Source organism: Mesitornis unicolor, unplaced genomic scaffold, assembly GCF_000695765.1.
Source record: "Mesitornis unicolor isolate BGI_N332 unplaced genomic scaffold, ASM69576v1 scaffold290, whole genome shotgun sequence".
Lineage (NCBI taxonomy): Eukaryota > Metazoa > Chordata > Aves > Mesitornithiformes > Mesitornithidae > Mesitornis > Mesitornis unicolor.
The window spans coordinates 1-22,217 of NW_010160021.1; the positions used below are offsets into that span (position 1 = coordinate 1).

General features: G+C 38.5%; 2 protein-coding genes across 2 annotated transcripts; one reads left to right on the plus strand and one right to left on the minus strand.

The window, feature by feature from the left end:
• Positions 1–3,235: 3,235 nt before the first annotated feature.
• GCFC2 (GC-rich sequence DNA-binding factor 2) lies at positions 3,236–17,076 on the plus strand. Its single transcript, XM_010188463.1, has 15 exons — positions 3,236–3,299; positions 4,771–4,859; positions 6,353–6,468; positions 8,174–8,360; positions 9,296–9,419; positions 10,642–10,720; positions 10,941–11,053; positions 11,754–11,953; positions 12,717–12,867; positions 13,139–13,260; positions 14,844–14,920; positions 15,343–15,409; positions 16,155–16,301; positions 16,679–16,803; positions 16,962–17,076. Exons 1-15 carry the CDS (start codon positions 3,236–3,238, stop codon positions 17,074–17,076), a joined length of 1,776 nt encoding a protein of 591 aa, XP_010186765.1.
• Positions 17,077–18,648: 1,572 nt separating this feature from the next.
• On the minus strand, positions 18,649–22,057 carry MRPL19 (mitochondrial ribosomal protein L19; the record flags this gene model as incomplete). Its single annotated transcript, XM_010188474.1, has 5 exons — positions 18,649–18,999; positions 19,728–19,909; positions 20,716–20,850; positions 21,373–21,491; positions 21,936–22,057. Coding segments are annotated over 5 exons (774 nt in total), but the record flags the coding sequence as incomplete, so codon positions are not given.
• Between the last annotated feature and the right edge of the window lie 160 nt (positions 22,058–22,217).

Below are 22,217 nucleotides of genomic sequence, written 5' to 3' on the forward strand. Positions count from 1 at the left end.
GCCCGAGGGCCGCGCGTCGCTGGAGCCGGAACCGGGCCGCTGCGCGGGGGAAAGGCGCTGCTGAGCTTCGGGAGTGAGGAGGAGCGGGAAGGTACGGGTTCGGCGACGGCCTTCCCCTTCCGCAGGGCCGGCGGAGCTTCGCCCGCCCCGGGGTGGTAGCCGGCACCCTTACACACCCCGGAGGCTCGGGAAGGAGCAGCTGGGCTGGGAGCTTGGATGAACGGGGTGGACGAACGGGAGGATCCGCCTGCCTGAGCCCTGCGGGGCTGGTGGTGCAGAGTGCGGCTGGTTACCTTTGTGGTTCCTTACGACCAAACCCAGGAATACTGCATTATGGATAGGGTTTATGAGAGAGAAAGCACTTCGGAGCTGACGTATGGCTGTGTGCTTTTGGCTGGTAAGATTTGGAAAGCTTCCTAGAGCAGAGATAACCAGAGAAAACGAGTAGATAGTGTGCGATTCCATGCCTACCCTTGTTAATGATGAGCAAGCTTAAATAACTGAAACTTAAATGTTTAATTGACTCTTCTGGGCTGTTGCTATTGTGGCTGATGACACAAGGCAGGTCAGGACAGTGTGCAGGAGTCACTTTGCTATGGACACAGACTGCAAAGAAACAGTGTGTTTCAACAGTATGGTGGTGTGTATTGAGGAGGCTGAGCTGCCTAGGTTTAAATTAAGTTGTGATGGATCTTGAGGGATGAAGCCATAGAACCAATAAGGCTTAATGCAGTCAGAACTTCAAAAAATATGCTGTGCATCTGTAGAGATTACATGCACTTTATATGTAAGATGTACATACGTGTGCTCATATACTGCTCTCTTTGTTAATGTTACTCAGAATCATTTTGTTTTATCTGTATAGGTGATGAAGAGTTTTTTAAAATTAAAAAACCATCCTTCAATGAAGTGACTTTTAGAATTCAAAAGAAGGGAAGCCTGCTGCCTGCACAGACAGAAACTGAAGAAAACAAAAGTAAGTGCTTTTTCCAGTTAAATATCTTATGGAATACTTACATGAAAGTATATTACAAAGTTGGTAAGTGGAGAGTGGTGTACAAATACTGTTGTTAGATGCATTTTACTTGGTAATTGAACCCAGGGTTATACTTGCAATGTTGCCTTACAGGTTTATAATTTTCCATATGGCCTTGGTAAAACACTGTCAGAACTTGGAGGCTGTTCTTGAAGACCTAGGTGTGCAGAGCTGTTATAGTAGATCAGAATTACTAAACTGCTAAATTTAACTTATACCTCGGCATTGTATCTTTCAAACTGTGCGGTAACTATCCACAGCTTATTGCTATCTAGTTGCATTTTGATCTGAGTATTTGCATTGAGAGAAGATATGAGCTTAGCAGGATTTTATTTGATAAAACAATGTAAACCTCAAACTTCATGTTATTAAACTACTACACCATTTGAATACTTTAACTGAATACAGTCAATAGCCTTTATTGCTCTGGTAGTATTCCTGGTCTCATTGAACTGTAGTAAGTTTCCCATTGGGATGTTTGGGGTTTGTGTGCTTTAGGAACAAGTGTGTCTGAAAGTTCCTTGCCCCTCTATTCCCCTTTTAACACCTCTGTCATTTCACAGATATAGCCAAGTTGCTACTGTTAGATACAAATAACTTAGATTGAGAAATAATTTCCTTTGAGATTGTGACTGAGATGATAAATTTTCTTAGTAAATTCTTATAAAAGTATACCTCATACTCTTATAACAGGTGGCACATTTTTTTTGTTCAGTAATCTGATTATTTACTGAAGCTGTAGTGACAGATGAAGATAAATCAAAGTTTTTAAAAAACATGAAGATAATTGGAGACAAGACAGACATGTGTAAACCTTTATAGTTTAAATAAGAACTCCCTCATTAATGCTTAAAAAAAGCATGCTTTCTAAATGCAGTTTATAAAATCAAGGGAGATGAATCCAAACATGCTGTGAGCTATCAGGATATTAATTAGTTGGCGTCTGGGAGCTCGTATCATTGCTTTTGTGCATGTAAATGTGCTTCTTGTCTCAGAAGGACATACTAGTTTAAGACTATCGCACATGCTTTGATTCAAGACAAGAACTGGCTTACAAACTACTGTATTGGTGTGTCAGAAGATTTGATGTGTTTTGATGAAGACAGGTGGAGATAGATAAGTGACCAATCTTTGCTGCAGCATAGTGCAGGTAGTTACTGGTAACCAGTTATGGCACATCAGCTTCCAGCAGCTGAAACTGAAATCGTGAATCTTCCTTTTCTTCCCCTAAACAGAAACCTGTCAGTTAAAGCCTAGAACTGGCAACACTGAAGACACTCATGAAGAAGAGAAGGAGGAGGATGAAAGTTATTCACAAAGTGAGGACTACAACAGCTCCGGCTCTGAAAATGAATCCAGCTCTCCACAGAGGAGGAAGGATTTATCACCAGGTTAGTATCCTGGATTTTTTTTTTTTAAAGAAAGCCATTTTACAACATTATTCATTTGAAGTGTGTGGCAGGAGAGGCGAGATGAATCCCACTCAGCTTAAGTTATGTAAGGTGTTGGTACCTTGTTTGTACTGTCAGGGCTACTCTTCTGAAAGAATAGAGACAGTTCACCAGTATTTTTTGTTTGCAAATGTTTATTGTATTTCTGTGTTAATTTTGGAAATGGATCAGAAATTATAACCCTTGGTTTTGAAAGAAAGGTAGCAAAAATATTCCTGTTTAAAGATGCGTAATTATCTTCATGAGATTACAAATCGGACAGCACAAATGAGCTTAAAGTTTCAACTTTGGATTCTTTTGTAAACTCACTGAGTTCAGTAATGCATATCTTTTGGAGAGATGGAAAAAGGGAAGACAGGCTAATGGGAATTTATTTAAAATAAAAAAGCCTGAACTTTGTTTTCAGATTGAGAGCTGCTTTTTAAGTATGCTTTTCCATTTCCTTCTATTCAACATGGCAAGCTTAATAGAAAAGTATCTTGTGTCCTATATCCAGAATTGTGCGATGATCCTGACCTGTGGTCATTATTGACATTAGGAGTGATACAGAGTGTTGCTTTTATTTGCTTAGATTTTCTTTCCCTTCAATGCAGGTAATATCCCCAGTGCAGCTTGTATTGATGCTGCTCGGAGGAAGCGTCACTTAGCCAGGACACAGGCTGATTATCTTCCACTGGATGTTTCAGACAGTCATCAGGTCTCTCGGAGAAGAGAAAGCAGTGATTTAGAAAGTGAAGATGAGTCTGATATGAAGAATCTCAATTTTGCTCCTAAAATGAGAACTCTTAGGCAGAGGATGACTGAACACATGGGTGAGTTTGTGCCATTTCTCTCTCCTTGAAAAGGGAAAAGAAGACCCAACAACCCAGTCCTTCAGAAGTAAACAAGTCTATTGCATGCAAAGTGTATGTGGCTTTTGCATTGCTTTTTTTCCTCATATAGCTGTTTACAGTTTTGTTAATGGAAGCACTGTTTTACCAGAGTTGTAGACTGGTTTTCTTTGAATAATGGTTATAAGGAATACAGGATAGGCTGGATCGATGGGCTCAGGTCAATTGTATAAGGTTTAACAAGGTCAAGTGCCAGGTCTTGCACTTAAGTTACAATAAGCCTATCCAGTGCTGCAGGCTTGGGGGAAGAGTGGCTGGAAAGCAGAAAATGACTGGAGGGGCTGCTTGACAGCCACTGAACATGAGCCAGCAGTGTGCCCAGATGACCGAGGTGGCTAGCGACATCCTGGTTTGTGTCAGAAACAGTGTGACCAGCAGGGGTAGGGAAGTCATTTTGCCCCTGTGCTCAGCACTGGTGAAGCCCCACCTCAAATACTGTGTTCAGTTTTGGGCCTCTCACTACAAGAAGGGCATTGAGGCATGGGAGCATGTCCAGAGAAGAGCAATGAAGGTGGTGAAGAGTCCGGAGAACAAGAGTTCTGAGGGGCAGCTAAGGGAGCTGAGATTATTTAGTCTGGAGAAGAGGAGGCTGAGGGGAGACCGTACTGCTCTCCACAACTACCTGAAAGGAGGTTATAGAAAAGTGGGTGCTGGTCTCTTCTCCCAGGTAACAGGTGGAGAGGAAATGGCCTCAAGTTGTGCCAGGGGAGGGTTAGACTAGATATTACAACAAATTACTGAAAGAGTGGCCAAGCATTGGAGCAGGCTGCCCAGGGAGGCAGTGGAGTCACCATCCCTGGAGGTGTTCAAAAAATGTATAAATGTGGCACTTCAGGACATGGTTTAGTGGACATGGTGGGGTTGGGTTGATGGTTGGACTTGGTCATCTTGGAGGTCTTTTCCGACCTTAATGGTTCTGTGAATGTAAAACTGCAAGCTGATTCTGCAGTTCTAATTAATGCTAAGGAGATATTTTTGTATCTCTCGTAGAGCTTACATTTTGGAGTACTCAGGGATTTGGTGTGTATAACGTCATTGTATTATAATTAACTGTACTTATACTATTATTTACATGTATTATACACAGCTTTGATTTGATACATAAAAATGAGATATTTGTGCTCCTCATACTGCATTAGTAGTCATCTGAGTAACAGCATGTTGTGGAAATTAATATTGGTATGAATTCTACAAATCCCACGAGCCATTTCCAAACCTTCCTCGCCTTTCAGTTTGGAAGCCCTCCATCTGCAAGTTTTTAATCTTCTGGTTTTTTTGTGTATCACTTCCCAGTAATGTTTGGAAGAATCATTGTTACTTTGGAGGGAGGACAACATGGGAGGGAAAAATAAAGGAGGTAACTGCATCTAATAATGATTGTTTTAACTTCCAGTATCTGTGAGTGATGATGAATCAAGTGAAGATGAAGCACAAATGAAGTGGGAAGAACAGCAAATAAAGAAAGCCGTTAAACTCTCTCAGGTAACACATACATTCCTAACCATTGGAAGATGTTTTTTGCTTATTGGCAAGAGAGCTTGTCTGGACTACTGTCATATTTCCTTCCTGGCCCCTTGTTAGAGAGGTTTCTATGAAGTTATGTCCTGATTCTTCAGAGAAAAGGCAATTAGAAATAGGGGAAGATGATAATGAAAATGTGTAAATATCTCCTAGCTGTTCAGAGCAAGGTGTTGTGTCTACCTGTATGTGATGGAAGACTCCGAAAAGCAGAAAATAAAATTCTGAACCCTGATTATTTTTTTTTTCTGCTTTGCAAGGGATCTTGAAAACAAGAGTATGCAAATATTACAGGTATCAAAGTCACAAAGCAAAAATTATTCTTTTATTATACTGAATTTGTGTTGGGTGTCAATCTGAGAGTTCTTTTCACAGTTCAGCAGAATTCTGTCTGCTTTCTAGTAAATAGTAAACAAAAATAAACCCTGTATCTTCTGATGAGCTAGAACATTTGTTGCTGGCTTGAATCACCTGCTCTGGATCAGATGAGGAAAATCTGAATAACCAGATCTTTGTCAGAATAGACAACTGTAGAAATTACTGCTTGTTAAGTGGGAATAGGTAGAGAACTGGGAGAAAGTTACATCTTTTGGCTGTTGAATTTCAAATCCAGTATGATTGCTGTTCTTAGATCCTCATACTCGTTTCTGGAAAACTTGATTTTTGCTGTTCAGGAAACTTCAACCATTTTTAGTAGCAGACATGGTTAGTAATGGACTTGAATGTTTCAGCTGAATGTGTTTTGGCTAGGCTTTAATATACAAACCTCTACCATTTTTAGAATGCAAAGTGTCTTAATTTATATGCTAAAATTCAGTGGAATCCTCTTTTTAGTTATAGTTACAGTTAAGCTGAGCTGTCAGAGTGAAAAATCTGTCTTTTGACCACTGGCTTTGTCAGAAGGTAGCGTTCACATTTACTGGGAGGGGTAAATCAGAACAGTTACTATGGGAAAATAGAATATTAAATGACTAATATATGGCAAATAATTTATCATAAATATATTCAAATAGCAAATATTCAAAAAAGCAAGAGTAAAATCAGATATCATTATCACTGCATGGCTGTGGTTTATTTCTACATTTTATATCTAGATTCTTAATACTAGCAAGGTCTCAGCTGTCAGTATAGAAGCATTGTGCATTATTGAAAGCTATTAATATTTAGACAGCAACTTAAGTGTGCTCTAAATTACAGATTACTTTTTGTGCTGTTCATATGTGTATGCACTGTTTTTATGCAACATGTGCACATTTTTATACTCTGAGTTTTGTTTGATTTTGTATTGTATTTTTCTGTACAGCATTTTCTGTACTTAATTTAATAATTGAAATAGGTATCTTTATATCATATGCCTTGTGTATTCAAATAACATGGCTTGTTGATCTATAGAGCTGCAGAGGGAAAACTTGTGTAAATGGTATATTAAATATTAATACTTAAAATTCTTGTAGGAGATTATTCTTGATGATACTTTCCTGCATAAATCTCAACCAGCTAAACCAAAGTTGGATCCCTCTGTTTCTCTGCCACCTGTGAACTTGGAAATTGTGAAGAAGCGACTGACTGAAAGGTAAATCCTCTTCGTATCAACTTAACTTTTGAGTTGTCTGGGTTGTCACAGAATGAGAAATGACAGCTTTGAAGTCTTATTATTGTTCTAGCATATTGGAGGATTTGGGGGTTATTTCATATGCAATATGCCTGTTATGAAGTCCAGTAGACTACTATAAATGTGTAACTTTACTTAGCAATGCTTTATTGCAGAGGAGCTCTTGGACTTTCCAAGACTGTTTGGTCAACTAGAACTTCGGAGAGTAAATTCATTTACATGGCATCAACTTTTTATGCCTGCTGGTAGCTTTTGACAAGAGCGTTGGTTCAATGATATGTTTGCCAAGCAAACAAAACTTCAATCAGGGCAGGTGGAGCTGGTGATCCTAGCCCTCTCATGGTGATTCTTATACCAGCTGCAAAAATAGCTCAGTATTTCCTAAAGACGCAGTAAATTGTCCACAGCCCTTTTAGACAACCTAGAAACTGCCTTGTTTTTTTTTTCCTTTAGTCATGTGCCAGGCTGTGACTTATCTTTAGCTGTTCAGCAGCTGCTCTGTGGGCAGTTAAAATGTCCTGGGGTGGAGGTAAGTACCTCAAAGAGGTTGTGTGAGGAAGACAGCTGGGGTCAGGCACCCTAAGGTGGGCCATCCTCTGTAGTCTCTCAGAGCACTGAAGCAGCTGTTCAGATAAGTTTAGACAAGTAACATTATACAACTGAAACATATTTATGTGCTACAGGCTTGTACTGAGCTCTCTCTGTATGTGCTTTGCTTTGTACAGAGCATCATTGGCCTGTTTAAATAATTGCAACTAAATTAGCCTAAATATTTTTGTGGAATTGTATGCTTTCTTTGCTGTAATCACCTGAAAGACATTGAGTTAAATGAATAGAAATTTAGGTATGGAATCAAATAAGAAAAATAAGGCTATAGAGTGTGGGAAACCTATTTGGAAAATAGCAAGAAGGGGAAGAGTAACCTGTTTGATGTGAACTTTATGGCTGTGTTTAACATGATAAATGCTGATCTTTTTTTTCTAGCACAGTAGAGAACAATAGCTTAGTTCAATTCTTTTCATGGAAAAGTGTTCCCCGCTTCAGGGAAGTGAAATAAGTTTGTTTCTTGGCTCTGTTACAGGCTTGCTCAAGCTGAGCAGTCACTTGGAGTATGTGAGGATGGAAGGGGAAAAAAAAGAGGATGCGAAGTTGTAATAAATGTAAACATTCCTGTGTTACCTGTCTAATAGTGACAGCTGTAAACATAGGTTCCTGGGTTTTATCACCTGCTAGCAGCAGGAGTCCTTGGTTTGTATTTAGTAGTAAGCTCATGGTGAATGCTTGTAGGTACTGCTATCCATGCAACTTCTGTTAAACCAGTAGGGATGTGCTGACACGAGCTGTAGTTTTCCCCAGATAACATTGGGTAGAATCTGTTTAATGTGGTATGAAATTTGGCTCCTTATGTTTTTGGGAAGTGTGGTGTATTGAGTGATCTAGGTAAAATGTCAGTAGTGGTCGCAAAACTAGCACCTCATCAGTGACATTTGAGTCTCCAAAGCATGATGCTTGTCCATACTTCTGCAGATCTTGGCATGGGTGTTTCAATGCTGCTCAGGTCAAGTGCCAAAGATTTTGTATATGATTATAATGGGGAAAAAATGTTTTGGAGTGCATCAGTGGTTAATTTGGCAATAGTTTTAGTTGTCTGGGTTTCTCTTTTTAGGATAACATCATTGCAGGATGTGCACCGTGCCCACCAGAGGGAGTATGAAAAATATGTGGAGAACATAGAAAGTTCAAAGATGACTGTTCAGGAGTTAGAGAAGCCTTCGGACGCAGCTCTGAATTACAAATTCTACAGGGCCATGAAAACATATGCAGAAAACTTGATCAACTGTTTGAATGAAAAAGTATGTCTACTTTCCTCTTCCTTTAATTTTTTTTTTAAGATGGTAAAGCTGCATTCTGTCAATGAAAGATGAGGGTTTGTTTGGGTTTTTTTTGGAAATGATGAGGGATAGTACTGGGTTTAAAAATAAGTTCTAACAGAAATTTTAAATATAAGGAGAACAAATCGACCCTCACCAGAAGGGATGATCAAGCTAGCAAGGTTTACTGACTTGAGCTGTGATCTCACCTAGATTCTGTTGGATGAAAACAAAATGTTACTGGAGGGAGTCTTTTGCATGTCTAGTGACCAGAGTGCACTGAAGTTGAATGAGCGATGGTGCTTAAATTCACTTTTGGGATTTCTCTGAATGTCTTTACTCAGTTATATCACAGAGGTAGTCAAGTGTTTCTTGTTAGGTTCAAGTTGGGATTGAGCTAGCAGAGCTGTGTGAGAATTTGTGTTATTGTCTCTGTCTGCTTCCTGAAACTCTAAACTTTGTGTATTTAAAAAGATAAAGTTTTGGAGAAGGGGAGGAGCTGCCTGAAGTTTGGCCTCAGTAAAAGTAAACTGCTGTTATCCTCTATAGATAGTGCTGTGAAACCTTACTTATGTCACTTAATTGCATTGCAGTTGAAAGTCTCTTCATGTAACCTTAAGGAGAATTAATGAATATGTTTTCTTTAATGGATAGTGGCTTAAAAGCAATCTGAAAGCTAAGTACACCTGTCCTGTTGAACTCTTTTGTATGAAGTTTTGGGTAGTCCCATGATGAGCAGCTGGTGTTTAGGTTGTGTTTTTCAGTCTTACAAAACAGTCTGAAAAACTCCAATGACTCCAAATGTACTTTTCAATCTGTAATACTTGGGTTCTAATCAAATACGGAAAACTGGTTTTTGTTCATTCTTTTTGCATTTTATTCGATTGAAAATCTGATTGCTGTTTACTCTATTTCAGCTAAAATGCATTAATGAGCTAGAGTTGGCTATGCATGTACTTCTTCAGCAGCGAGCCATGAGACTATTGAAACGAAGGCAAGACGAGCTGAAAAATGAATCTTCTTATATTCAGCATCTGACAAGTTAGTATGAAGCTGAAAGCTATTTTCTTATTGAAAAATTCACTCTGTGAGCAGAAATATGCAGTTACTTTTTGGATGGAGCTTTTAATTTTCATCTTTAATCTCCTTTCCCTTTCCCATTGTCAGTAGGTGTCTTCTGTACCTCAGTTGAAATCCTTACCTCAGTAAGGCCTTTTATACTACTTTTCTCTGGTTTAACAGTGAACATAACATGACCAAGTACTTTGTCAAGTTTTAGTTGTTCAACTCAGCAATTTCCCATCAATTTTGAAAAAGAAAAACAGCATCTAGTAGGTCTTAAGTTGGAGAAAGCTTGCTGATGGAGGATTCTGTGAAATATATGAAAAAGCAGTGTGTTTACTTGGCAATATCGCGTTTACGTGAGTGTCTCTAGGGCTGTATCTGTGCTCAGAATGGAGAATTCAAACTAGGAGGTGACACTTAAGTGAAGGGAAGAGCATGAAGAAAGAAGCTTCTTTGTGTAAGGGTTTTAACAAAAACAGAATTGTGTGGGTTTTTTTTTCCTTTTGATTACTGTAGGAAAAAGTATTGCAACTCTGTCATTTGCTTTTTTTATTTCCACACCAATGTGTTGATGTATGTCATGTGAATCTTAGCTGCTGCAGTTGGAAAAAAAAAAAAGCCAAAAACCAAACCCTTTAAAACTGTTCAGGCAAAGCTGTGAGCAGTATGCTTGAAGGTGCTGGGAACAGATGGAGGCCAGATGCACCAGTCTGGTAACCATGGGTTTAGTTGCGCGACACAGGATAAACTGCTGATTAGAGAAAGCTAGTGGCCTGTGTGATTTTTGTAAAATGGTGTAGCAGACTGACAGCAGGTGTAAAGAAGAAAAGGGTAATGCCATAATAGTTACCATTAAAATTATTTTACTTCCTGCTCATTACAAGTGAGCCTGTCCTCACATGTTTAACAGCACTTTTCCAAGGTTGGGAAGCAATGAGCATTGACAGAAATGTCATCAAATTCACCTTTTCATCAACTGCTACAAGAGAACAACCACATCTGACTATATGCAGTTAATAAATAGTATTTACTGTGCGTTATTCTGGAGACAGTTGGAGTTTTGATTAGGAGGTTTGCATTTTCTGTGGCTGTTTTTCAAATGAAGAACAACAGAAGGAGAATCAGTGTTTCCTTACTGAGTAAATTAGAACTTAAAATTCATGACGTTTTATTTTTGGCTGTTTCTGTCTTTTGATAGGTGGGAGTGACAAACCAACTAATGGTGGTTTGGAAGGTGATGAGAAGACACAGCTTCTGGAAATGTGTGAACACCGAAGGTAGGTATTTGTGTCAGTTCCCAAAGCCCCTGCTTCTGCCACAGGTTCTATGTCCCTATGGTTACATGATTACTGTGGGTCCCTGATTGAGTTTCCTTAGGCTGTTCCTCTCACAACTTGCTTTTAGTACTTTTTTTTTTCGAAGTTGGATTATTTTTTGTTAAGTTTCCTTCTGTGTATGTGGAGAAGAAAACTCATGTGTGTTCTTGACAAAATACAGGATTTGCAGACGAAAAGTGAGAGAGCATTCAGGAGAAGCTGATCACCATGAGGGCATGTCAAGTGACGAGGAGCTGACTCCGACAGAGGTGACCGAGTTCCAGAAGAGCAAAGGTTGGTGGCACTTTGAATGTCATGTGCTAGAACAAAATCTCTCTTTCTTATTTTTTTAATGTGTGTTTTTTGGGGAAAGGGGAGGAAATACTTCATATGAGTTGTTTATCGTTAGTTACACGTTGTAGAAAAGAAATGCGTTCAGACAGTTCTGACTTGGGAAGAACGGGTGTATGGTTGTAGATTTCTTTTGGTATGAGTTACGTTGTGGTGGTGTTACACGTGACTGTTTCCACTAGAAGTAAGCACCTTTAGGTTATGCCAAAATAGATCTGACATTACTCAATGCAATGCTACAGTGTGTTTTTTATAGTCAATTTGTTTTCTGTAGACAGAGTAAATTAAAAGTTAGTGTTTTAATTATCTTGAATTAATTGGTAAAGAGGAGTAGGAAAAGACAGAATACCTTTTCTCCAGATAACAGCAGAAGGGTTTTCATGTCTGAAATTTTATCACTGTTGTATAAGTCCATGGAATACATTGTGGAGAAACCTGCCTTTTTCGGTCCTGTGAGTGTTTTTTTCAGAAACTGGGTTTGCCAGGGAGATAGTTTTAAAACATGTTTCGTTGTCAAAGATAAATGACAAAAGCAATTGCCATATAGATTTTTCTATGTCCTATAGATGGATAAATTCTTCAGCTTATGCCTCAATAAATTCTGTGATTGTTTCTTTTTATTCCCAATGAATATTATCCGTAGATAACATTTTAGAGGATAGTAGGAAAATCTTTGAAGATGTACATGCAGATTTTTGTGACATCAGAAAAATCCTGTTGAAATTCCAGGAATGGAAAGAGAAGTTTTGTGACTCTTACTGTGATGCTTATATCAGTTTCTGCCTGCCTAAGCTATTAAATCCATTGATCAGAGCTCAGTTAATAAATTGGAATCCTCTGGAGGTAGGTGAATCAGCTGACTTTCTTTTATTTGAAAATTTTGTGTGTGTGCATTTGTGTTCTAATATACTGGTGACCCTTATGCTTCTGGGTATTAGACTGAGGCAGTAGGCTCTAGTCAGTAAAGCCTGTTATGTTTCTGAACTGTACCATTTTTGTGAACCTCCTTTTCTGCTTTACTTGGTTTTGTTATTGGTGATGTGTGGGTATTTCTGACAGCCCAAAATATGTCTGAGCAGAGTCACAATTTTCAGGGAAGACTTCTGCATGAGAACTTTGTTAGGTGGGTTGTAGGGTCGTTTGAGAGCCCTGGATAAGTATGTTGTCTAGAAGGAGAAGGTCCATTTCTTCTTGTCAAGTCACTTCTGGTATATGAATAATTTAAATTTGTATTAATATGAAAAATGAGATGTAGTTCTTGCTATGCGTAGCACAGTGCGTTAGAAATGAATAGAAAGATACTGTCTTGGTGTCAGACATTAAAGCACGTGCCTGTAATCTTATTTTTCTCCTTTCCCCTTACTGCCACCCCTTTTGCAATACACTCTGTAAAAAGTAATTATTCTCCTGAATTCTTTGAAGTCACTTTTAACACTCCCAACCTTTAAATTTTAGCTTTAACTCTAGTTTTCCTGATTCACTGTTTTGATCCATACAGTGATGAGAGTGAATCTGAAATTAAGTCGCAATCTGTAGTTATCATTGGATGGAGCTTTTGTCTCGGTCCTGCCCAGCTGAACAACTAACAGAAATGATCTTTCAGCAGAATTTTACAGAGTTGGAAGAGATGCCCTGGTTCAGAGCTATAGAAGAATTCAGTGATGCCAAAAACATATCTGAATCCAAAAGGGATGATGATCCTGATCAAGAAGTTTTGCCTAGAGTGATTGAAAAAACTATTCTTCCAAAAATCACAGGTATAGTAAGACTATCTTGAAAATGGTAACTGCAGCTAGGCAATCAAACCTTAAATAAAGTCAATAGCTATCAAATAATGTTAGTTACATGATGGTGCTCCAAGATGTAGTGATTATGTAGTTCCACAGAGTGAGGCTAAGGTACCCTCTTTTTAAGATTATTGAGAGGCTTAGCTTTTTATATATTTACTTCTGTTGTGTTGTAATGCCTTGAAACTGGAGCGGATAACCACTTGCATCTTATGAATGAAATGAATTTTTTTTCCTCCAGGATTTGTGAAGAATGTGTGGGATCCTTTATCTACTACACAGACAAAGAACCTTGTGCAGCTTTGCATTCACATCTTTGAAAAACAAGTCCTTTCCAAAAATAAACGCAGTCAAGCAAAAGAGGTAAAAGTTCTTGTGGTACTGGGGAAAGGAGAAATTTGTCTACTGTGTGTGCTTTCTGTGCATGTGGCTACGGATGCTTGCAACCTTGTCCTGAAGTTGTTCAGTTCTGATTACTTGCTTGTTTTGTCCCTTTATATAAAGAAGATTTAACAGTTAAACTTCAGCTCTCTGAAGCTCTTGTTACTGAAGATGATAGGAGATGGGACACTCTTGAGGCAGTAATTAGCTTCTGTTCCTAGAAAAATTCTGCCTATACCTATCAAAAGATCTGATTGTAGATATAATCTAGCTTCACCACAATAACAATCATTAGAATTTAGATTTGCATTTAATTTTATTTCAGAATTTGATCTTTAAATGCCAGTAATGCTCCAGTTAAGGTCACCTCCTTAAGCTTTTATTTGTAAAGCAGACAGGGGTTGTTTAGCCTGGAGAAGAGAAGGCTGAGGGGAGACCTCATCACCACCTACAACTACCTCAAGGGAGGTTGTAGAGAGGTGGGTGCTGGTCTTTTCTCCCAGGGGATGGAGGATAGAACAAGGGGAAATGGCACCAAGCTGTGCCAAGGGAGGTTCAGGTTAGAGATAAGGAGGAAGTTCTTTACTGAGAGGGTCATCAGAAGCTGGCACAGGCTGCCCAGGGAGGTGGTGGAGTCACCATCCCTGGATGTATTTAAAGAGCGGGTAGACGAGGTACTTAAGGATATGGTTTAGGGGGTAGACAGGAACGGTTGGACGTGATGATCTCAGAGGTCTTCTCCAACCGAGCGATTCTGTGATTAAAATTTGAAAATCCTCAAAGTTAATTGGCTAAGAGAAAGATTACTTCATAATCTGCAGTCTTTTAATAATTACTTTTATACACATAATCACTTTAGCATGCCCTTTCCTCAGCCTGGTTCTGGTTGTATTTTGATATAAATCTGGCAGTTTATCTAGTATGAAAGTGGAGACATGGGGGATGCTTAGGCCCTGAGTATGAAAATAAGTATTTAATAAAGAGGTATTAATTTAATTAAGAATTATATAATGTTTATGCCTTGAAAAGGTTGCTGGGTTGAAATGACGACACTGTTTGTACAGAAAGTAAAATAATCCAGCATGTTAAATAAATTTAAAAAAATTTATTTAAACAACTTAACAAAAAGTAGGTGTCAGTCTGTGGCATCTAAAAACGTGTCTAAAAACACATTCTATCCTAGCTATGATGACTTCTTTTTTTACATAAGATCTCCATAAAAAGCTGTGAAATTCTGTTTGTAACTGACTTTGTTATTAATCTGTACAGTTCTCCTGCTACCTGGCAAATTAACATGCGTAAAGAGTTCTCACTTAGGGAAATAGCTTGGTCTTAAAAAAACCAAAGCAAAACAAACCTGAACCCTATAGATAATTAAAGCTGTGATTTGTCTACTCTTTTTAATATATTAATGGTCTCAATGTTTATTATCTACAAGTGGTAAGTGTCCTTCACTCTAATTAACATATTACGCTTCTAGATGAACAAAATAACTGTTGAAGTTGTTATAAACAGAAGATTAAGTCTTTCTTGTGAGGACACATTAATAATTATGTTTTTAATAGGATTTGATGAACATGGTTGTCCTAAGAATGAAGAAATCTGTAGAGGAAGATGTCTTTATTCCTCTGTATCCTAAAAGGTAAACTGTCTCTGGGACTTTTAATTTTTTTTTAATTTTTTATTTAATGCACATCATTTCAAAGATGGGGATGATTAAGGGTCTGGGAGATGTGGGGTTAAGATACAGGTAGTAGAGGAGCTTTGCTAAAGGATGTTTGGTTCTAAGCAATGCTGTTTTGATCTGAATCCATGAAATGTACATACAAGTGTTTCCAGTTGCTAATTTTATGGAAAATTATTTCACAGGAGTTGTATTCTAATGGGTTCAAATTGACAGCTGTTTCCCTAGACCTTTATTCTGGTTGTGACTGACACTGCCGAAAGTCTGCCAGGATTCATCTTAATCAGTATCTACAAGATCAATTGTCTGCTGCTTTTTTTTCCGAAGCAAACAAAAAATAAATCCTTATTTTACCTTTTTTTTCTTCTTTCCATGACCAGTGCTGTGGAAGACAAATCATCTCTATGTTCAAAATTTCAAGAAAGACGGTTTTGGTCGGCTGTTAAGGTAGTGAAATTTTAACTTATTTTTCTTTGAAATTAATTTTAGTGGAAAACTATTTTGCAGTCAGTCAGGAAATACATCTTCAGGCAAGTCTGATTCCTGGGAGATTAAAACATTTTTATTAGAATGGATAACCATTTTTCTCAGTGAAGGATGTGTTCCCTGTGCAACCTGCATGTGATGATTGAAGAATGAACTATAAATGAACACTTTATTTCTGTTTAACCAACTGGTACATCTTTTGCAAGAGACTCTGCTCTGACCATCTGTTCCTGCTGGTTCTTATTTTTTCCTTGAGTGAGCCAGCCAGGTTTGCTTAGAATTGGATGTCACTTGGTTTTGGTCCCTATTTCTCTTAGGGGAAGTGTCTTAATTCTCTTTCCTCTTTTCATGCTTTCAGATTTGACTGCTAGCGCTTCTATGTAAAGCATAAATACTTGGGCTTTAGCAAATTGTTAAGCTATTAGAGGGGTAAAATGCTCTTCCCAGCTGTGGGAGGTCATATATGCACATATTAGGGTACAGCTCATATGGACAGGTAAAATTAATTATCCTGCTTGATGAGGTTATTTACTATATGCAGCTTATTAGTGGCTGACTGACAGTAAATTTGGAGAGTGAATCCTGGATTTTGAGTATTTAAATTGGATGGACATAATATTATATCTTACGTAAAACTTGTAATACTGTGTTTTAGCACACTTCTAGCCACCAGGTATACATGTTCTCCGTTTCTTCGTTACTGCAGCTGCTCTCCAATGTTCTTCTTTGGGATGGGATTGTACAAGAAGATACGGTCCGTGATTTGGGACTGAGCAAGCTCCTGAATCGTTACCTTCTTCTGAACCTCTTAAACACACCACCGGGGCCGGATAATATCGAAAAGTGTAATAAGGTAAAAGGTAACATGTACATTGAAGAGGGTGTATGCTAAAAGGTGTTTTTTTGTTTGGCTCCTTCTTTCATCAAGAAGGATCAAAACTGAAGATGGAATATTTTAAAAAATTAAAATTCAAACAGCATTTAAAACTTGTTCTTAATTTTTTTTTATAACCTTAGTGAATAAAAACATTTTAGAGCAAATACTGGTCCATAGGTTCTCAAGAACAACTGCTTGTAGGGATAATCAATCTTGGTTTAAAAGAAAAAAACAATACTAATAATGACTGAACCTGCCAAAAAGAAAGGTCTGTCAGAAGTGACGTCTTTCAGTAGAACCAAAAGTCACCTTTCTTTTTAAACTTTTTCTCCAAATATTTTTTGTGTGAACAGGTGGTTGCATGTCTCCCAGAAAGATGGTTCCAAGATATTAAAAGTGGATCAACTCTCCCCGAGTTACTGAACTTCTGCCAGCACTTGCTGCGATGTGCCCGTACGCTACAGAAGAATAACCACAGGTAATAGATTTTACTGTCCTTTGGATTTGAGCACTTCCTTGTATACTTGATGTTAAGCGTTTCTCAAATTCCTGAAGTCTCATAGAGTTGAAGTGTACTGAAGTCGGGTACATACATTGGTTACTATAACAAAATTTTATTTTTTCTTTATTTTCTAGTGATGAAACAAAAGAAGTTCTGCTCCTGCTGGTGAAAGTCAAAGCTCTGCATATTGTTGAAGACTTCATTGAAGAATACAAACTTGAACACCTTAAATCAGTGATTGGGAAGTAGAAATTATTGAAGGAGCATTTAAACAAGCCTGATATTCACACTAAACCAGTTCTAGTAAGCAATTTGGTACATCCTGACTACTCAAAGATTTAGTGGTAACCATTGTCTTATTGTTAAATACTTGAGGGTTTTTTTCCAAATGTCTCCTACTGCCATTTGCTTCTAGGTTAAGGAGTCTTTTTAGAAGTTACAGTTGTCAGAGTAAAGCAGTAGTTCAGGCATTCTGAAACGTGTGACAATGCTTTATCGCTTTACCCTTATGAAAGGATTCCTGGAAAGACAAAATGTGCCTGTAAAGTTAACCACTGCTACCAAGTAGACAGCTGTACAAGCCGTTTCCAGTATTAATTGCTAAATGTCATGTTCTGACTCAGAAGTCCTTGAGCTCTTCTAACTTGTGGTCCATGGTGATTCTGGTGGGGTTATTGTTAAGCCATCCCTTGTGAAAAAGAACTCATAATGTTGCAGGGGGTTTGACCCTGATACAGAAATGAAGTCAGATCTGGAGTAACCAATTAATATTTACTGATGGTAAACGTGGGTTCAGAGGTAAGAGCTGCACAGGGGAACATCTGGGGAAGAGAAAACTTGTGAAGATAACGTCTGGTGCGTGCTGGAGTCTTGTACTTGAGCAGTAGACACTGCACTTGTGTGCACAGAGTGGGAGCTGTCACTTCCTGCTCGATCAGACCTTTGGTAACAGGCATCTTGATGGTGAGAAGCACAAGAACAACTTCAGTTATCAGAAAGCAACTGAAACCCTAGGAAAATCTTTTTCTTCCCAGTAAGATCTCCTGAACCTTTCTTCATCACACCCTTATTAGATTTCTAATGTTTTATAACTTTGTATATTTGCAGTAAGTAACGTTACAGAATAACAGGGATGCTTTATTTTAGAAATTGTAGTGCATCACAGACTGTATGTTTACTTGTGACGACTTCTCCAAAATCTTCTGGGACTAGAATTTTACTCTTGCAGACTTAATCTCTATGATTTCTTTTATAAGTAAAAAATATATTTTTGGAAAATATTTTAATTGTAAATAGCTTTGTTCAGTGTTACAAACAAATTACGACTTTTAAAGTAATTTTTTATTTTGAAAACAAAGTAAAAATATTTTGCTGTGTTAATGACTCCTACAGTTCAATTCTTTAAGATGTGACAAGAACGTTACCGGAATGGAAAAAAAACCTCAGACCCCATTAGCCTTCATTACCTTTAGGAGTTGTATTACAAATCCTGCTTTCTAGTAATGGTATCTGTCACTTTTCCTCTGAATACCAACAAAAATGCAACAGCTGATCAGCTGCTATAGCTCATTTCTGAGGTTGAGCCAAGCATTTCTATGACTGGCTGCTCTATTCAGTCAAGAGAGAAGTAACAGAAGTATTTGGAAATGACCACGCAGCTCACTTGAGCAGGTGATGCAAACCCCTCTTGTTAAGTGCCAATTAAAAAAGGAGGCTTTTCATTTCTGGAGAAAGGGTGAGCATTGCATTACGCTCCTCTGAGACAGGAGGGGCTGTTCTCAGGAACAGAAAGTTGTGTTCAACCACAAAAGTTTACTACACTTTGAAATTTTCTGGAAAGGTTACCTTTATTGTGTATTTTGCCTATGTACATACAAAACTTGACAATGGATAATCCATACAGTAAATCCAAAGTAAATATTAATTTTCTCAGTAATTCCTAGATGGCAAAAATTGTTACTTTTTAAGCTCTTCATTCACTTCTCTCCAGATTTTTTCCTCTATTTTTGAGGTATCATACTCTCGCAGCATATCAAACTCTAGCCATGGCTTGCTCCACTTCTGTGCTTCTTTCATTTTTGCTTCAGGTAGCTCAAACTTTATTCCTTTTATATTGTATTGTGGTCTTTCCCACCGTTTTGACCATGGTTTAGGTTTCATTCGTACCTGCAGCTAGGGAGGAAGATTAAAAAAAAAAGGTACTGAGTAATTAGAATTTTGACTTTCAGTGTTGCAAGAGGTGAGACAACTGCTGCTCTAACAGTAAGAGAAAACAGATGGATTTGTCAGTATGTTAAGGAACTTACACTGTCACAGTATTTTGTAAATGTTTTAACTGACACTATTTTGTTTTATTACACAGTCCTTACGTTGATGCATGAAGTGAAGGTAACTCCTCTTTTGCAGTTCTACTCCTGTTCCTTATTAAGGAAAAGCAGCATGATAAGGAAAGGGAGGAATGACCACTTTAAGTTATCAAGTTACTAGAGAACGTTCTTTGATGGAGTCTGCTGTTTTCTGGATCTTGTCTGTGATGTGGATTTTAGCTGACTTTTTTCCAACCTTTCTTTCTTTCATGACACCTACCACTTCCAACTCAGTAACAACATTAACATTTCTGTAAGAAAGGCTTTCCCCTCTGCACAGTGTTATACAGAGGCACGTGGAGGCTGTTGCTCCTTGCATGTCCTCAAAATTAACTACAGAGAACAGCAGATATTTACATTCTCAACATCCTTTCACTTTAAGGCAAGTCTTTATGCCATTTCTATTTTGTAAACTTTAGTCACCCTGATAACTAATGCAATGCAGAGCTGTTTAATGGCCTTCCAGGATATGGGTCAGGTATGAAAGCCACCCAAATGATCCTCCACTTCCCCTCTGAAACACATGGCTCCTACCTTGTTTACAGGAATTTCTTCATGGTCTAAATGAGAGACAGGTTTCATGTTCACATCAAAAGTACTGTACTCAGGGAGGGCATCTCGCAGGTACATGAGGTTGTCATCCAGCCTCTTTTCCAGCTTCAGAACCTCGATCGCCTGGATTCGAGGATTGTACAGTTCATAATATATTTCAACACCTGAGGGAAAGAAAGTCTGGTTTAATGAACCAAATTCATTAGAAATACTGACAGCAAAGTAGTATTTCTGCAGTGTTATATATCCCTGTATTCAAGAACTGCTTTTTTCAGAGAACTACAATACACAGCACTGTGTCTGCACAGGCAAGTGCAGAATTCTTTTGTAAGTCAAGTCTTTGATGTCAGAATGGCTTGAGAGACATTGAAGGGCTCGAATTTGAGGAAGGCAAGGTCTGGTTTTAAACTTTAGTCCCTTTTGGTTACAATGGCTGTTACTATCTACTCACTGTATGTGGAGTATATACAGAGACACCCAGCCTTTTGATATTTGCTGTCAGAACATCAACATTTGCATGTCCTCCCATTTTGCCATAAACCAGGATATGAAACCAATATAAAACTCTGCTAATCTGTTGCTTGTTAAACAGTTCACACATACAACCCTGTTTCATGCAACTGGGCTAGTATTTACATGGCTAGCAGCAAACTGCCCAGGCTCAAATATAAGCACAACCATAGTGGATCACATTCAGTCTCCTCAGAATAGAGATTAAAAAAATGCACCAATTCTATAGATATAACATTACTCAGCTGTTTGTTCCATGCTTTCAAACATGGCACATCAGCATCTCTGTGTACACGGTTTTAAACCTGCAGTATCCCCTAGCAGGTAGACTCACGATTTCACTTCAATCTGTTGTCATCCTCTCTGCAGACGAAGTTTCTACACCAGATAGCCCTTCACATACCACTTCAACATTTTCTGCTTAACCTTTCTAGCATAATTGCCACAGTTAAAATCCCACCTTGGTCTTCTATGACATTCCGAAGGACAAAGGTAGCACCAAGTCCTTTTCCTCCCCTTTGAATGCAGATGCCTACAAACCGCTTGGCTTTGTCTTTGGCGTATGGATCTGCAGTAGTAACAGCGAGTATGCTGCCTGCCAAAACAAAAAATTAATAAAAAGACTTAAATACAAACACAAATGTGGAAAGAGAGTCAAAGTGCAGGCGAGAATGTTTTATTTTCCATGAAAACTGCCAGAAACAGAATAAACATTTTAAATGCCCTGGATTAATATATATTGAAGTGATTCTACAGGTAAACTGTGAAGCTTCTTCACCTTTGCACCTTCACCTTTAACTTTTACTCTTCGTTATGCAAATTTAATACAAATAATCTAGTGTATTTTCTTTTCTTGAGCTTCACTGGTAAACCATATGCTTAAGTGCCAGGATTTAAAAGACACATAAGAAGCACGTTACTGTTACACTTTTAATGGAAACTGGATGTAAATATGAAATTAAAATATGAAATACATACAGAAACACATACTAGGTGATCTAGCACACCCAATGCTGTGATGTTCTATGATACTCTACAACATGCAACCACACTTTTTACCATCCCACCCAGCCAAAAATATTGTAGAGATTATGAAAGTTCTAGCGCTGTTACTGACCTACGTAGAACTCGGGGATGTTGAAGACTTTCCGTCTCTGTATCATATCCTTTCTTTCTATAAAGAATTTAAGAGGATCTTTTCTCCCTCTGGGAGGTATAAATTCAGGGCTCAAGAACCTGTAAGAAAAGCCATACTTTCCTAAGTGTAAAACGAAAGACTTTAGCAGCTCCATTTCACAAACAGTAGCCTATGCACTTACAGCTGATCTCAAGGTCTAAGTCAAAGGCAGACACAGGACCCATGTCCCTGTCACCTTGTGGCACACTGAAGAAACATACAGCTTTTACAGATGGAAACCTCAAACATCAACCCCAAATTTGCAAAAAAATCCCTACTGCTGTAATTTTTTTTTCTGTTTTACTGCTTTCAGAAGCCGCAGAACACGGTAATTTAGGGGTTTTGTTTAAAGCATATTTCAACATAAATTATCTTTGGTAGAGCTTTGAAAATACTTTTTGTACAGTAATGCTTTGGAGCTTTAAGAAGGCACTCTCACAATTACAAGCCTGGCAGCAGACCTGAGCACAGGCCCGCTGTGATGAGCACCAGGACACCCCTACCTCCTCTCCTCTATCTGCTTCCGCTTGTCGATAATGACGGGCTTTGGAGGCGGCTGGAATTTCTCTGGCTTTCCATCGCTGCTAATTCGATACCCCGAGGAAGAAAAACACCCTGTAAAAATAATAATTTAAAAAAATAATTCAGAAAACGTGTTTTCAAGTTGACAGGGGCGCAATTCGAGAACCCACCCCGCAAAGCAAGCCCGGGGCACCCCCACCCGCTCCCGCTCGCCGGGACGCGCTGAGCGACAGGCGCAAGCCGCGGGCAGGAGAAAGGCGCCG